Here is a 17367-nt window from a genome sequence, read left to right as displayed (position 1 = left end):
CAGGAAGCAGCAGCGGGCAGAGGGAGCGCCCGCTGTCCGGACTCGCCGCTGGGATGACTGGGTGTCGTCTGTGCAGCGGCCTGGCAGCTGGTACCAGCCCCTGCAGGAGGACGGGGCAGGACGGGAAACCCTGCATCACAAGGGTGACATCCTGGAGAGGGCGGGGCCTAAAGAGGAAGTAATGGGGGTAAAGATGGAGACAAAAGAGTCACAGAGACACAAACAAAGACCTGTTTCTAATCAGTCTCTTCTGGCTCACATCAAGGTAGGTCAGAGGAGGGACGACCTTCCTCTTCCTCTTCCTCCTTGTTGAATACTTCCTGTGTTTGTGCCCCCGATGGTTGGATCAGAAATAAACCACATTTTTTTTTACAATGCAACAAATAGTAATTTCATGCCGCTGTGACTCGGTAACGACGCCGCTGTGACTAATCACTGATCGTTTTAATAATCAGTCGCCATCAGTCTGCTGTTTTCTTTCTCCTCAGACCGTCGAACATTTTAAATAACAATTAAAAATAAAAGATAAGCAGATTAATCGGTCAATCAGTCGTCCTCAACCCCAACCCATGGGTCCCCACAGAGCGTCGTTAGCTTAAGTTGATTAAGTAACTAGTTGATTATTTAAGGACTGAAACCTCCTTTTAGAAGAGGGAACAAACTATAAGCTTATCAGTTATTATTTTAATACAAATGGAGTTCAGTTAATAGACTTTTTATAAACCATGCTGTATCCAACAGACACAAACCAAACTCCATTCAAAAATCTGGCACTTTTAAGTTGAGAACAAACTTTCCTGTTTGTGTCTTTGTGTAAATTCTTAAAGTAATAAATCAAGTCTTCAGACAGCTTCCATTAGTCCGTGAAATACCCAGAATGCAACAGGGCAAAGGTCAAGAGATGAAACATGAATTAATCTTAATGCAAGCAGCCCCAGAGTTTCATCTCTACATGCTGTTCTTATATATGAGCAATAATGACTCCTGAGGAAACTGATCAACAGTCCCTCACACAGCGGGAACCTGCAGCCGCTCAACAGAGCGATCTGATTGGCCTTTTAGCCGCTCCATTCACAGAAGCTGAGTCATTGATTTCACGGCTCTGTAGGCGATCGATCAGCTGAGAGGATCCATCAAGTAAAACCCAGCTGCATGCTGGTAGAGGACGTGTTTCCATACGTCCACAGAGATCGATGAGACAGACGATAAAGAGGAAACATCCGTCCGTCTCTATGATGGCGCTTCATTGACTTGACATCACTGTCACATGTCGTCATCTGAGCACTCTTTCCTCACGGTCACTGAGGTAATCAATCAATAATATAAATAAAAACACTTCCTGTTTGTGTCATTTACAGTTTTCACTTGTTAAAACACATCACAACATTGTTCTGCTCATTGTTACAAACAAAGGATTTTTACAGGAAACAAACATAGTCTCATTGATACATAAAAAAAATTAGTTTGATTCATAGTTTTAACAATATGTGACCAGCCACGAGAAAACCAGCAACAAGTCTCCCGAGAGGCATTTTGAGTTATTTACAGATTCTGAAAGTGTAGTTTCTAAGCTCTCCAATGATGTCTAACACATGGAAATCTGATAATATTTGAAGAAGTTGTGGCCATTTGAATGTATGCACATCTCAAAACCCTTTAGGGAGAAAACAGCCCTACAACATTTGCAATTCTCACCTCAGGAAATTCTTACCCCCTCCCTAGTCAACACAATGGTGCTCATTTGCATCTCATTAAGATAAGCCCTACCCCCTGCACTCAGTGACATCTGGTATCTGTTAGCCAACAATGGTTATCAAAAGCAGTTATCATGTAGTTAATGTTGATGTAGTGTTATTTTCCTTAAGCACTTTAGTGGACTGATCAGAATTAGAAGGTACTTTATTGAAATGGAAATGCTTTTATTACAAAACACCCTGAATATCATTCATTAATACACAGGATAAGATGTTACAATCCCTTGTGCGATAATCCAAGGTATAAACCACATCTACACATCTACAACCACATCTGTTTAAAACTCTGTAAAGCGCCATGAGACATGTGTATTGTTTTGGTGTTCTATAAGTGAAATTAAATTGATATTGAAATGTAGAAGTGCAGTGTAGATGGATCAGTCTGTTGCTGAATGAGCTCCTGTGGTTGATCAGCACATTGTGGAGAGGGTGTGAAGGAGAGTCAAATTATTTGGTGATATCACATCTGCATCCTCTTCTGTGGACTCTTCTGTGTTGTGACCCTTGGTGCTGGGCATGTGATGTCTCTTGCCTCGTCAGCATAGAAAGGCCTGATTTTTTCATAAAGATAGGTCTGCCTGTCAATGTTCAGTCCAGGTGGGGCCAGGACAGGAAGACTGTCACCATGTCACCTGACTCTGGGTGTATTCATCCAAACTGTTCCTCCAGTAAGCTAGTTGCTAAAGCATTTGCATCACAGTCAATTCAAGCAATTCAAGCATTATTCAAATTAACAGCAGATGCTCACATTACTAGCCAAAACCTCCCATTACAGCTTAGTTTCGATGTGCATATCATTTTAAAACAACAGCCTACATTGTTATTAGCTAGCTCAGTACTAAGGTATAAACATGAAAACAGAAAACATGAGATAACAGTTTGTAATCCCTGTGACTTTGACTGCAACTTTGAATGAACACATAACACAAAGTAGATAACTTGGATGTTAATGGAAACTCACCCCATAAGAAACTGAAAAGTATTCCTGCAGACTGCATTGTGTGCGATGGAATAAGTGGTCCGGGGGCGCTTTCTCTTCGTCTGGCTGTACATAGGCTCTGGAGAAAGTTTGTCGCTGTATGAATGTGTCCCAATGAGAGAGTTCTCCTTTGTTCTTCTGTAGCATTTGCAGTCAGTTACGGATTTTCTCCATTTCTGTCTTTATCCCCTTCACATGTTACCATAGATATAGCGTCTGATATCTTACGCTCCAGCTCCTCTGGTGCGAGGCCGAGAGATTCTTCCTCGTCTTCATCTTCGGCTAAGGTCAGCTGTAGATTAGGGATGTTCTCCAGTGTAATACAGTTGCTTTCATCGTCAGTGCACTCATCAGAATCAGAAGTGAAATCGGCGTCGGAAAAACCAGAAGTATCCGGCGTCTCGCTAAAGTACAGCCATGATTTAGTAGCAGAATTTATGCTGGGGGCTACATAAGTAGCCATGTGGTTCGCTACTAACGTGCCCCTGATTGGCCGAAAAAAATAACAAAAGCACGTGAATGGTCACAGGTAGCCAGTATGGAAATTACTTGTATCGCCGGACACGCCCAACGAAGCGCCAGCCTTTCCTGAAACTATACCCGATTTCAAACACAAAATGTATACTTTTAAGGCAACCAATACTGTTATCTTCTTCATGATCTCAACTTGCACATTCTGTAAAAAAAACGAAAATCACTAATTTTGAAAAAAACGATAGTTTCTTTGTTTATGTGAATTCCTCCCAGCCGACTTGTTGCTGGTTTTTCCGTGGCGCGTCACATATTGATAATAAATAATCAGGTCGCAGGTTCGGTTCCCGGCTGGGGGAGAACCTTTCTGTGTCGAGTTGGCGTTTTCTTCCAGTGACTCGGCAGTGACTCGGCAGTGACTTTTTTCGTTGTTCCTACAGTCGAATGTTTGAATGATGAAGAGTTTTGAGTGGAATAACTTTAACTTGGTTAACTGGTCAGAAATCAGCCTCATACGAACTGAATATACTGTTATATTACATAGTTATATACATTATTGCTGACTGTTTCATCAACAATAATGTAATAATGAGATCAATAAGTTATACGTTTTGTTACGTTTCCTATTTGTTCTGACTGTGTTTTTTCTGTTTCAGGAGGCTTTATCAGACTCTGACAGGATCAGGTGAGACACTAAATTCTCATATATACACTGATCAGCACTAACACAGTGAGCACTGCCAGTAACACTGATTATCTGGGTATCAGGGCTCCTGTCAGTGGGGGGGTATATCAGGCAGACAATAAACAGAGTTTATGTGTTAGAAGCAGGAAAAATGGGCAGCGTGAGGATCTGATCCACTTTGACAAGAACCACATTGTGATGGACAACTGGGTCAGAGCTTGTGGGGGGTTCCCGGTCTGCAGAGGTCAGTACCTATCAAAAGTTGTCCAAGGACGGAACAGAACCAGAGACAGGGTCATGGGGGGCCGAGGCTCATTGATGCAGGTGGGGAGTGGAGGCTGGCCCGTGTGGTCTGATCCAACAGACGAGCTACTGTAGCTCAAACTGCTGAAACAGTTAATGCTGGTTCTGATAGAAAGGGTTCAGAACACACAGTGCAGAGCAGTCTGTTGGTCTGGGACCAGTCAGGGAGTCCAGTGCTCAGTGTTAATGCTGATCAATGTATCAGTCTATATACTGTTAGTGATCAGTATATCAATATATACACATATACAATGCCAATAAAAATAATTCACCCCCCTTGGATGTTTCACCCTTTTGTTTCTTTTATACATGAAATCATGGTCCATATAATTTCACTTTCTTGACAAGAATTTGCAAAAAAAACCTCTTTAATATCAAAGTGAAGACGGACTTTTACAAACTAATGTCAATTAATAAAAATATATAAGGTAAAGAGGATGATTGCATAAATATTCACCCCCTTCAGGTCAGTATTTAGTAGATGCACCTTTGGCTGCAATTACAGCACTGAGTCTGTGTGGATATGTTTCAAACAGGCTGGCACATCTGGACACTGCTATTTTTCTCCATTCTTCCTTTTAAAACAGCTCAAGCTCTGTCAGGTTGCTCGGGGATCGGGCTTGAACAGCTCTTTTCAAGTCCAGCCACAAATTCTCGATTGGATTGAGATCTGGGCTTTGACCGCTCCAGAACATTCACCTTGTTGTCTTTGAACCATTTCTGTGTAGCTTTTGCTGTATGCTTCGGGTCGTCGTCTTGCTGGAAAGTAAATCTTCTCCCAAGTTGTATTTCTCTTGCAGACTGAGTCAGATTTTCCTCCAGGATTTGGCGATATTTTTCGGCATTCATGTTCCCCTCTACCTTTACAAGCCTTCCAGGGCCTACTGCTGCGAAGCATCCCCAGAGCATGATGCTGCCACCACCATGCTTCAAGGTGGAGATGGTGTGTTTGTGGTGATGTGTTTTGGTGTTCGCCAAACACAGCGTCTAGTCTGATGATCAAAAAAGCTCAATTGTTGTCTCATCAGACCAAAGAACCTTCTTCCAATTGACCTTAGAGTCTAGCACATGCCTTTGGGCGAATTCCAGGCAAGGTTTCATATGAGCTTTTTTCAACAGTGGCTTTCTCTTTGCCACTCTCCCATACAGCTTCGACTGGTGAAGAACCCGGGCAACAGTTGTTGTACGTACAGTCTCTCCCATCTGAGCCACTGAAGCTTTTAACTCCTTCAGAGTGGTCGTAGGTGTCTTGGTGGCCTCCCTCACCAGTCTTCTTCTTGCCTGGTCACTCAGTTTGTGAGGACGGCCAGCTCTAGGCAGATTTAAACAAGTGCCATACTCCATCCATTTCTGAATGATGGATTTGACTGAACTCGGTGGGATGTCCAGTGAGTTGGAAATCTTTTTGTATCCATCTCCTGACTTGTACTTTTCAATGATCTTTTCTCTGAGTTGCTTGGAGTGTTCTTTTTTCTTCATGTTGCAATTGTAATAGGAATACTGATGAACCAGAGACTGGACCTCCCAGACACAGGTGTTTTTATACTACAATCACTTGACACACATCAGCTGATCTCCATTTCACTAATTGTGACACTGCTGGCATCAACTAGCTGGACTTCTGTTGAATTAGGTCAGTCACTTTAAAGGGGGTGATTATTTATGCAATCGTCTTCTTTACCTTATATATTTTTAATTAATTGACATTAGTTTGTAAAAACCCATTTTTTTGCAAATTCTTGTCAAAAAAGCCAAATTATATTGACCATGATTTCATGTATAAAAGAAACAAAAGGGTGAAACATCCAAGGGGGGCGAACTTTTTATAGGCATTGTATATGTGATCCTTTTATGAAGTATTTCTACTTTTACTTAAACATCATCAATACAGATACAGTGTATTCTGATCAATAATCCATAAAGATACAGTGTATCAATAGAATCCATCTCTGTATAATTATTGATAATTTCTGCCATCGGTCAGATTCAGTAGTACCGCTCTTGTCCACCAGAGGCGCCAGAATCAACACAGAATGAAAGTAACATTTCTTGTTATGTCTTCGTCCTTTCAGTCAAAAATGAAATAATTGAAATAATTATTGAAATAATCTGTCAGACTTTGATGATTTTCTGCCTCTTGTGACCTCTGACCTCTCCTCCTGTTACCCAGAATCCTCCAGCAGCAGAATGAGGACCTGCAGCGCCGCCTCTCTCTCTCCACCCACAAGATGGAGGCCATGGAGGCGGAGTTTGATGGCAGCCGTCACTACATGGAGGCGGAGCTCAGCCGGACCAGAGACGACCTGGACAAGATGAGGGACAAGTTCCGCAGGTGAGCTGATACGTCTGTGACTTGTCTCGTCTGTGACTGCTAAGACTTGTCTCGTCTGTGACTCTGCTGTGACTCGTCTGTGACTGCTAAGACTCGTCTCATCTGTGACTCTGCTAAGACTCGTCTGTGACTCTGTTATGACCCGTCTCTTTCGTCTGTGACTCGTCTGTGACTCAGCTAAGACTCGTCTCATCTGTGAGTCTGCTAAGACTCATCTGTGACTCTGCTATGACTCTGCTATGACTCGTCTCTTTCGTCTGTGACTCGTCTGTGACTGCTAAGACTTGTCTCATCTGTGAGTCTGCTAAGACTCGTCTGTGACTCTGCTATGACTCGTCTCTTTCGTCTGTGACTGCTAAGACTTGTCTCGTCTGTGACTCGTCTGTGACTCAGCTAAGACTCGTCTCATCTGTGAGTCTGCTGAGACTCGTCTGTGACTCTGCTATGACTCTGCTATGACTCGTCTCTTTCGTCTGTGACTGCTAAGACTTGTCTTGTCTGTGACTCTGCTGTGACTCGTCTGTGTCTCTGCTAAGGCTCGTCTGTGACTCTGCTATGACTCGTCTCTTTGGTCTGTGACTCGTCTGTGACTTGTCTGATTCGTCTCGTCTGTGACTCTGCTATGACTTGTCTCTTTCGTCTGTGACTTGTCTGACTCGTCTGTGACTCTGCTAAGACTCGTCTCGTCTGTGACTCTGCTAAGACTCATCTTGTCTGTGACCCGTCTGTGACTCGACAGTGTAAACAACACGAACAAAAAACAATAACGTTTCCCGTCTCTCTGCAGACTCCAGAACAGCTACACGGCGTCTCAGAGAGCCAATCAGGATCTGGAGGAGAAGCTTCACGCTCTGGTAACCTTTTACCTCCTTCACCTGACCTTTGACTTCTGCGGCTGTATGATATCAGCGTGACAGCTCTGCTGATTTATTATTGATCAATCACTGTTGTTAGTTCTGATATTGAATCTATATATCAACATAAATACACATAATTATTATCTAAATACAGTTAAAAATAATAATAATAATAATAATAAGATTGATAATAAGATTGATGATGATGAGTCTGTGAGTTGATGTTATATGGCTGCTGATCAATATCTGATGGTTTATGTTTTCTCTACAGTGTGTGTGCGTGCGTGCGTGCGTGCGTGCGGCTCATTGATCAACCTGTCAATAACTGATCGATGACTAAATGAAAACACACTCTGAGGCAGTCTATTGATTAACTGTGGAAAAGTGGAGTTGACGGACAGCGGGATGGTTGGCGTGGGCAACAGAGCAGGGGGTCAGAGGTCACTGAGAGTCAAAGTAAAACAGGATGAGACGGAGAGGATCATGTGACCTCGTTACCACGGTTACTCATCAGCTCTGTTGCTGACATTAACGAGGCGTCAGTAACGAGCTTGCACACATTTCTTTATCTGGTTACCTGCTGCAGACCGACTGAGCGCGCTCAGTTAAGTCTGTCTAATGGCGACTTTCACCTCCAGCTCAGAATAAACACATTTTACTGATTTAAAGTCAATAACCGGATCAATAAGATGCTGAAATAACGGCGTCCTGCTTTTAAAATGCTTGTTTTCTGAATGGACTTTGGTTGATTGGGGCTATGCTAACTCAGGAGTCCAAGTTTCTGGCCGTGCTTTTAGCTAACAGCAGCAGCTAACGGGCTGGGAGCTTGATGAAGGGCTGGTACAAGATCAATAAAGATTTTTTAATTAATGTATCAATATATTAATGAATATTGATATCAGGACTTTAATTTATATCAAACATTTAGAAAGAACTTCAGAAACACAAGTTTTATTTTGTTACAACAAACCAAACTTCCTGTTTGTCTTTGTCCTCTGTCTGATGTCGTTCTTCATCTCTCTTTTATCTCTTTTTTTCTCCTCTTTCTTCTCATGCTGCTCTCTGATGGATTCACCCATCTTCATCTTCATCTTCATCATCATCGTCGTCCCCTTCATCAGGCTGCCGTCAGTCAGACATGGGTTCATGCAGTTGCGTTTCATTCACATTATTCCTCCTCCTCCTCCTCCTACACCACCACCACCTCCTCCTCCTCCTCCTCCTCTTCCTCCTCCTACTCCTCCTCCTCCGCTGTCTCTAGCGTCTGTCTGAAGTCCTGACCTCGTATTTAGTCTCCTATATAAATGTGTTGTGATGGTTTTATGAATGGGATTCTGCTGGAGGACAAACCAGCTGCAGGCGGTCGGCGCCGGATAACGTTATTGATCGTGGTTGGGTTGCAGCTGGCTGGCTAATCTCAGCTCGTTTGGTTACATTATTGCTAGCAAAATACCACCTGAGTGGATATGTTAGTTTACTTAAAGTTTAACGTTCATTCAGACTCAGCAGCTCATAAAGTCCGTACAGTTGGTTCCTCCATTATTTATATTCCTTTAGTCCATCAGGGTCCATCAGAACAAAGTGTTATATTAAATTAATCCGAGCTGTGATTATCATGTGCAGTCTGTTGCTCGCTGTCTGTACGCCGGCTGCCGTTCAGTGTCATGGTGGCGGCACCGAGACAACGAGTACGAGCTGAAATGAACAAACTGAAAAGAAGCAGTAGTTTTAGGAATTAAAGGCCTGTCCCAAATAGATGCTGGCCCCTAACAAAGGCCCGAATAATGCCGGTTATTAGAAGTTTTACGGTATGTAACAGTACAAAGCTACGGTGTTTGGGTCATTATTTCGCTACGTTAGCTACATAGCAATTTGTCTGCGTTATCAAGCAAGCTAAAACCACAGTATGACATTATATTGCACAAGCTTTGCAGTAATGTTAGCTTTGACTTTGGACGTAATTGTGGGATCTGTGACGTTAACTCAACAGTGGGGCTAAGCTATGCTAACATCAGCTAAGTGGCTAACTAACTAAGTGTAGCACACTTGTGCTAAATGTACTTGTTTCAAAGTTGTTTTAATTTCCTCCCCACTGACAAACAATACAATGATATCTGTCAGCTAGCACACATTTTTCAGTTCAGGAGCTAAGGTGCTAATGTTAGCCTCCCGGACTTTATGTAACGTATGAAATATTGTAAAGTAGTTTTACAAATAATTCAAACTAGTTTTTCTTTAAACTCAGTGTTGTTCTGCACATGTGCAGTAGGAGATGAACATTAACTGCACTTCCTGATCCGTCCTCGCTAACAGAAACATTTAACTTGCTAGCTTAGCTAGTTCTTAGCTAGTGTTAGCTGCTAGCATTTCTCATTACTCTGGAAGGAACTTGATAACATTTCAGCTTTGAGCTTCGATGCTTTGATCAAGATCTTATTGGATCTTATTGATCTTCTTGCAGCAGCCGCCACACCGCCGCATCCCATAATGCATCTGTAAAGTGCTGCTAGCAAGTGCAGCATTCACATTATCTGGGAAAACTGAAAATGGAGACTTAAAACATCTGAACAGCTAAAGTTTGATATTAATGTATGGAGGATTTAAACTCCTTTTTAGTTTGTGAACTTAAAATAAATAATAACAAAATGAAATAAAAGCTGCGGAGAAACGAAGCTCGTCTGTGGAGTCTAACCAGTTTAAACTTTCTATTCCCACATGATCTGAATGAAGGCCCGCCTCCTGTCGCCTCAGCCTCCTCATTGGCTGTCTGACAGTTGATGATCTAACATGATGTTCCTGCTCCTCCCACAGCTACGGAAGGTGGAGAGGGACAAAAAGACAATGGACCAGGAGATCGTGGAGCTCACCAACAAACTGCTGGACGCCAAGAACACCATCGACCGACTGGAGGAGCTCAATGTGAGTCCACGCCTTCATTGCTCTATCCTCCAATCAAAGTTGAGCAAACCTCGGTCAACTTCTTCCTTTCCTGTACTTAGATATGCTACGTGCTAGGCTAATCTATGTTGGAAAGACAACCACATGATGAATATATATATATATATATATATATATATATATATATATATATAGTCACAGCGGTCAACCCTAACCCTATAGTCACATCTTAAGTTAGCAAGTTAGCTAATGTAATTGAAATGGTAGCTAACTATCAGTCGTTAGCTACTAGTTAGCTAGCTGGGTAGGTCAGCTCAGTTTAGGGGAATTAAGGTTCAAATCCCCTCTGCTCAACACTGTCACACCAAACTCCATTCAAAAAACGACTGTTTTAAAGGAAGTAAAACTTTTATTTCCACCATCAGTGAGACTCACACACACACACACACACACTGACGGCGGGTGCTCGTGAGCCAAGCCACCCCGTAATTGAGTTGATTAAGAAGCGACCTTTTGTCGCTCCCCTGGTCGAATAGATATTCCTTTGTTTGACAATCGTGGTGCATGAGTGTGCTCGCTCAGACAAAAGGAGATATTCAGTCTTGACATTCATTGCTGTACAGGAGTGTGTTCGCTCCAGACGGCGCTACGTTAGGCTATATAGTAGCAATAAGTTATTTCGCCTTAAGATAGAAGGGATTGTCTACATCATATTGTTAACATCACTGTCAACAATAACAGCACCTGGGACAGTGTGACACGCTGGTAACCACGGTGTAGGCTACCTACTTGCAGCATGAATTGTGCTTGCCTAAGCCTAGCGGTGCGGTCAGCCAGACTGGCTCAGATAGAGAGGACCACTGGGGCACAGCGGCCTCCGCCACACAGGGACAGTCTTCCACCTCCAAGTCCTCACAAGCGTCGAAGGACTGAGAAATGTGAAGACCCTAATACAGGCAAACGTAAAAAGGTTGCCCTATCACAAAAGGTGGACAGTTTGACCTCTGAGTTTGCACAGATTAAGGCTCTCCTTCGGAAATTACAGCCATTAGGTGAGGGGGGCAGGTAGTGGTCTCGCTACAGCCCAGCGACAGTCGCCACCACCTCCGCCATCACCGGCATTCGAAAGCCAGGAGGACGATGTCCTCTAGGGCACTAGGGCTTCAGAGAGCTTAACTCTTGGCCAAGAGGAGTATGTAGAGTAGAGGTGTCGGACAATCAAATAATCGATGCATCACGATGCAGACATGGACGATGCTGCATCGATGCAGTGGCCGACCATAATCGATTACAACGCAATGATGTCGCTCATTAATTTTACGGCGTGTCACACTGTCCCAGCGGCATAAGCATTCAAATGAAAAATAACATTCTCAGTGGACCATTTTTTGAGGGTCTTGGTCTTGTCTTGGAATCAAGGGCATTTTTACTCGGTCTTGTCTCGGTCTCGGACTGGGTGGACTCGGGTTTTTTTAACGAGACCGGTCAAGACCACCGCCAGTGGCGGACTGGCCTTTGTGAGCACCGGGACATTTCCCGGTGGCCTGGGCGCCGAATTGGCCTGCTCGGCGATTGCCGATGGTCAATATCAAAGGCTCAGTTCGGGTCTTGCTTGATATTTAAATAAACAATCCATCGTGCCGCTCATTAGGGTCTGAAGCTCACACAGACTGAGCAGCAGCGTTGGGCACAAACACCCCCCCCTTCTCTTTTTCTGAGGCTCTCTGTTACAGCACTGCAGGCACACACACACACACCAAGGTGCGCCCCAGCCACCCTCCTCTCTCCTCCCTCAACAGTCTGTGTTCAGACTGTTAAATAATAATAAATAGTAAAAAATAATAAATTGTTTACTACTCTACTAAGATCTTACTAATTGTATTTTTGGATGAAAACAACCATATGAAGTAATATAGAAAACTGTATTATATTGAACTATACAGTATCATAATGTATTCCGTCAAGTCATATCAATTCAATTCAATTCAATTCAATTTTATTTGTATAGCGCCTATTCATAACAGAAGTTATCTCAGGACACTTTTCAAATAGAGCAGGTCTAGACCGAACTCTTTAACATTAATTACAGAGACCCAACAGTACCACCATGAGCAAGCACTTGGCGACAAGGGCAAGGAAAAACTGCCTGTTAAAAGGCAGAAACCTAGGACAGATCCTCCGGCTCTAGGTGGGTGGTCGTCTGTCTCGACCAGTTGGGGTGTGAGAGAGAGAGAGAGAGAGAGAGAGAGAGAGAGAGAAGAGACAGAGACAGAGAGAACAGTATTGGCAATGGCAGTCAAGCAGGACCATGGCAGGAGGCTCCACCAGGATCCATGAGAACCTGCGAGACGAGAAAGCACAAGAACTCCAGGGAAGAAGTGGAGTTAGTAACATGCATTAAAGGGACATGAATGAGTGCAGAAAGAGAGAGGAAGAGAGGAGCTCAGTGCACCATGGGAAATCCCCCGATAGTCTAGGCCTATAGCAGCATAACTAAGGGATGGTTCAGGACTCACCTGATCCAGCCCTAACTATAAGCTTTATCAAAGAGGAATGTCTTAAGCCTACTCTTGAATGTGGTGAGGGTGTCTGCCTCCCGAACCACAACTGGAAGCTGGTTCCACAGGAGAGGAGCTTGGTAACTGAAGGCTCTGGCTCCTGTTCTACTTTTAGAGACTATAGGAACCACAAGTAGCCCAGCATTCAGAGAACGTAGTGTTCTAGTGGGGTAATAGGGTACTATGAGCTCTTTAAGATATGAAGGGGCCTGACCATGAAGAGCTTTATAGGTGAGGAGGAGGATTTTAAATTCAATTCTACATTTTATAGGGAGCCAATGCAGAGAAGCTAGTACAGGAGAGATGTGATCTCTTTTTCTAGTTCCTGTCAGTACTCGTGCTGCAGCGTTCTGAATTAATTGGAGCGTTTTAATGGACTTATTGGGGCAACCTGATAATAAAGAGTTGCAGTAATCCAGCCTTGAAGTAACAAATGCATGGATTAGTTTTTCTGCATCTGTCTGTGATAGTATGTGTCTAATTTTTCTAATATTACGTAGATGAAAGAAGGCAGTCCTAGAGGTCTGCTTTATGTGGGAGTTAAATGACAAATCCTGATCAAAGATAACTCCAAGATTCCTGACAGTGGTGCTAGAGGCCAAGGTAATGCCATCTAGAGTAACTATATCTTTAGACAGTGAGTCTCTAAGGTTTTTGGGGCCAAGAACAAGAATTTCGTTTTTTTCTGAGTTTAACATCAGAAAATTGCAGGTCATCCAGGATTTTATGTCCTTAAGACATGTTTGTAATTTAGATAATTGATTAATTTCATTGGGTTTGATTGATAGATATAACTGCGTATCATCTGCATAACAGTGAAAGTTAATGGAGTGATTCCTAATAATGTTGCCTAAAGGGAGCATATATAAAGTAAATAGTATTGGTCCAAGTACAGAACCTTGTGGAACTCCATGACTAACTGTAGTATTTATGGAGGATTCATCGTTAACATGTACAAACTGAGAACGATCTGATAAGTATGACTTAAACCAGGTTAGGGCAGTTCCTTTAATGCCAATTTGATGCTCAAGTCTCTGTAAAAGAATATCATGGTCAATGGTGTCAAATGCAGCACTAAGATCTAATAATACAAGTACAGAGACAAGTCCATTGTCAGAAGCAGTCAGAAGGTCATTATTAACTTTAACCAGAGCTGTCTCTGTGCTATGATGAATTCTAAATCCTGACTGAAAATCCTCAAATAAACTATTGTTATGTAGAAAGTCACACAACTCTTTGGCGACTACTTTCTCCAGAATCTTAGAGAGGAAGGGGAGGTTAGAAATCGGTCTATAGTTGGCTAAAACCCCTGGGTCAAGAGTGGACTTTTTAAGAAGGGGTTTAATTACAGCTACTTTAAAGGACTGTGGTACATATCCTGATAATAAAGAAAGATTAATCATATCCAGTAAAGAAGTGCCAATTAAGGGAACAACTTCTTTAAGCAGCCTAGTTGGGATCGGGTCTAATAGACAGGTTGATGGCTTCGATGAAGAAATGATTGAAGTTAACTGATGAAGATCGATAGCAGAAAAACAGTCTAAATATATATCTAAGTTTACATTGACAGAAGTCCCTGAACTTGGAGAGCCACTGATAACTGTTGATGGCAGTTGGTGATTAATTTTTTCTCTAATAGTAATAATTGTATTATAGAAGAAGCTCATGAAGTCATTGCTACTTAAGTTTATGGGGATATGTGGCTCAATAGAGCTGTGACTCTCTGTCAGCCTGGCTACAGTGCTGAAGAGGAACCTAGGGTTATTCTTATTTTCTTCTATTAGTGCTGAGTAATAGGCTCCTCTGGCATTACGGAGGGCCTTTCTATAAATCTTAAGATCATCTTGCCAATTTGAGCGATATTCTGATAATTTGGAAGAGCGCCATTTCATATTTCATATCATTTGTGGGTTTTAGTTCTGGTTCCTTTGTGAGTTTTAATTCTGGTTCTTTTGTGGGTTTTAGTTCTGGTTCCTTTGTGGGTTTTAGTTCTGGTTCCTTTGTGGGTTTTAGTTCTGGTTGCTTTGTGGGTTTTAGTTCTGGTTGCTTTGTGGGTTTTAGTTCTGGTTGCTTTGTGGGTTTTAGTTCTGGTTCTTTTGTGGGTTTTAGTTCTGGTTCCTTTGTGGGTTTTAGTTCTGGTTCTTTTGTGGGTTTTAGTTCTGGGTCCTTTGTGGGCTTTAGTTCTGGTTCCTTTGTGGGCTTTAGTTCTGGATCCTTTCATGTGTTTTAGTTCTGTGGGTTTTAGTTCTGGTTCCTTTGTGAGTTTTAATTATGGTTCCTTTGTGAGTTTTAATTCTGGTTCTTTCGTGGGTTTTAGTTCTGTGGGTTTTAGTTCTGGATCCTTTGTGGGTTTTAGTTCTGGATCCTTTGTGGGTTTTAGTTCTGGTTCCTTTGTGAGTTTTAATTATGGTTCCTTTGTGAGTTTTAATTCTGGTTCTTTTGTGGGTTTTAGTTCTGTGGGTTTTAGTTCTGGATCCTTTGTGGGTTTTAGTTCTGGTTCCTTTGTGGGTTTTAGTTCTGTGGGTTTTAGTTCTGGATCCTTTGTGGGTTTTAGTTCTGGATCCTTTGTGGGTTTTAGTTCTGGTTCCTTTGTGGGTTTTGTGGGAGTTCTGGATCCTTTGTGGGTTTTAATTCTGGTTCTTTTGTGGGTTTTAGTTCTGGATCCTTTGTGGGTTTTAGTTCTGGTTCCTTTGTGGGTTTTAGTTCTGTGGGTTTTAGTTCTGGATCCTTTGTGGGTTTTAGTTCTGGTTGCCTTGTGGGTTTTAGTTCTGGTTCTTTTGTGGGTTTTAGTTCTGGTTCCTTTGTGGGTTTTAGTTCTGGTTCCTTTGTGGGTTTTAGTTCTGGTTCTTTTGTGGGTTTTAGTTCTGGGTCCTTTGTGGGCTTTAGTTCTGGTTCCTTTGTGGGCTTTAGTTCTGGATCCTTTCATGTGTTTTAGTTCTGTGGGTTTTAGTTCTGGATCCTTTGTGGGTTTTAGTTCTTGTTCCTTTGTGGGTTTTAGTTCTGGTTCCTTTGTGAGTTTTAATTATGGTTCCTTTGTGAGTTTTAATTCTGGTTCTTTTGTGGGTTTTAGTTCTGTGGGTTTTAGTTCTGGATCCTTTGTGGGTTTTAGTTCTGGATCCTTTGTGGGTTTTAGTTCTGGTTCCTTTGTGAGTTTTAATTATGGTTCCTTTGTGAGTTTTAGTTCTGGTTCCTTTGTGGGTTTTAGTTCTGGATCCTTTGTGGGTTTTAGTTCTGGATCCTTTGTGGGTTTTAGTTCTGGTTCCTTTGTGGGTTTTAGTTCTGGATCCTTTGTGGGTTTTAATTCTGGATCCTTTGTGGGTTTTAATTCTGGTTCTTTTGTGGGTTTTAGTTCTGGATCCTTTGTGGGTTTTAGTTCTGGTTCCTTTGTGGGTTTTAGTTCTGTGGGTTTTAGTTCTGGATCCTTTGTGGGTTTTAGTTCTTGTTCCTTTGTGAGTTTTAATTATGGTTCCTTTGTGAGTTTTAATTCTGGTTCTTTTGTGGGTTTTAGTTCTGTGGGTTTTAGTTCTGGATCCTTTGTGGGTTTTAATTCTGGATCCTTTGTGGGTTCTAGTTCTGGATCCTTTGTGGGTTTTAGTTCTGGATCCTTTGTGGGTTTTAGTTCTGGTACCTTTTGTGGGTTTTAATTCTGGTTCTTTTGTGTGTTTTAGTTCTGTGGGTTTTAGTTCTGGTTCCTTTGTGGGTTTTAGTTCTGATTCTGGTTCTGAACTGGGATTTAATGTCAATAAACTGATGCTGAAATAACGACACCATTATGATGTGTCGGCCGGTCTGCGAGAACAACTTTTAAAATGCTTGTTTTCTGAATGGAGTTTGGTTGATCGGGGCTATGCTATGCTATGCTATGCTAACGTAGCTCAAACTGAGTAATCAGGTTGAAACATTAAACCTTCAGAAATGTAAACAGGAAGTAACTGTAGCATCACAAGCTAGCAAAACGTCCATGAACTACAGTTTCAGAGGCTAAAAGTCTCTTACAATGAGTTAGCATAGGCTGGGTTAGCATGAGGCTAGGTTAGCACGAGGCTGGGTTAGCACAAGGCTAGGTTAGCTAGCACGAGGCTAGGTTAGCTAGCACGAGGCTGAGTTAGCACGAGGCTGGGTTAGCACGAGGCTAGGTTAGCACGAGGCTAGGTTAGCATGAGGCTAGGTTAGCACGAGGCTGGGTTAGCTAGCACGAGGCTAGGTTAGCACGAGGCTAGGTTAGCACGAGGCTAGGTTAGCTAGCACGAGGCTAGGTTAGCACGAGGCTAGGTTAGCACGAGGCTGAGCTAGCACGAGGCTGGGTTAGCACGAGGCTAGGTTAGCACGAGGCTGGGTTAGCACGAGGCTAGGTTAGCTAGCACGAGGCTGGGTAAGCACGAGGCTGGGTTAGCACGAGGCTGGGTTAGCACGAGGCTGGGTTAGCACGAGGCTGGGTTAGCACGAGGCTCGGTTAGCACATCTTGGGAATATATTGATCGATTATCAGAAGGGTATAGTTCATGTTTACAGATGGAGACTGATCATTGG

At 42.6% G+C, this 17367-nt stretch overlaps 1 protein-coding gene across 43 annotated transcripts in view; it reads left to right on the top strand.

Annotated features, from left to right (window-relative positions):
• The window catches only part of tjap1 (tight junction associated protein 1 (peripheral)), a 34781-nt gene that overhangs the window by 10376 nt on the left and 7038 nt on the right, over nt 1–17367 (top strand). For 39 of the 43 annotated variants that reach the window (XM_051395692.1, XM_051395690.1, XM_051395683.1 and 36 more), the window contains exons 1-6: nt 1–265; nt 3861–3889; nt 6363–6524; nt 7312–7378; nt 8503–8532; nt 10193–10300. The exon at nt 1–265 is cut by the window's left edge and continues 762 nt beyond it. In XM_051395692.1, coding sequence (XP_051251652.1) covers nt 1–265; nt 3861–3889; nt 6363–6524; nt 7312–7378; nt 8503–8532; nt 10193–10300 — 661 coding nt within the window. The remainder of the gene's footprint in view (nt 266–3860; nt 3890–6362; nt 6525–7311; nt 7379–8502; nt 8533–10192; nt 10301–17367) is intronic. The other 4 variants (XM_051395694.1, XM_051395695.1, XM_051395693.1 and 1 more) reach the window with 3 other exon arrangements.

This window comes from Dicentrarchus labrax, unplaced genomic scaffold (genome assembly GCF_905237075.1).
Source record: "Dicentrarchus labrax unplaced genomic scaffold, dlabrax2021, whole genome shotgun sequence".
Lineage (NCBI taxonomy): Eukaryota > Metazoa > Chordata > Actinopteri > Moronidae > Dicentrarchus > Dicentrarchus labrax.
The sequence above is the reverse complement of the archived record's forward strand: the minus strand, read 5'-3'. Positions and strand labels throughout refer to the sequence as shown.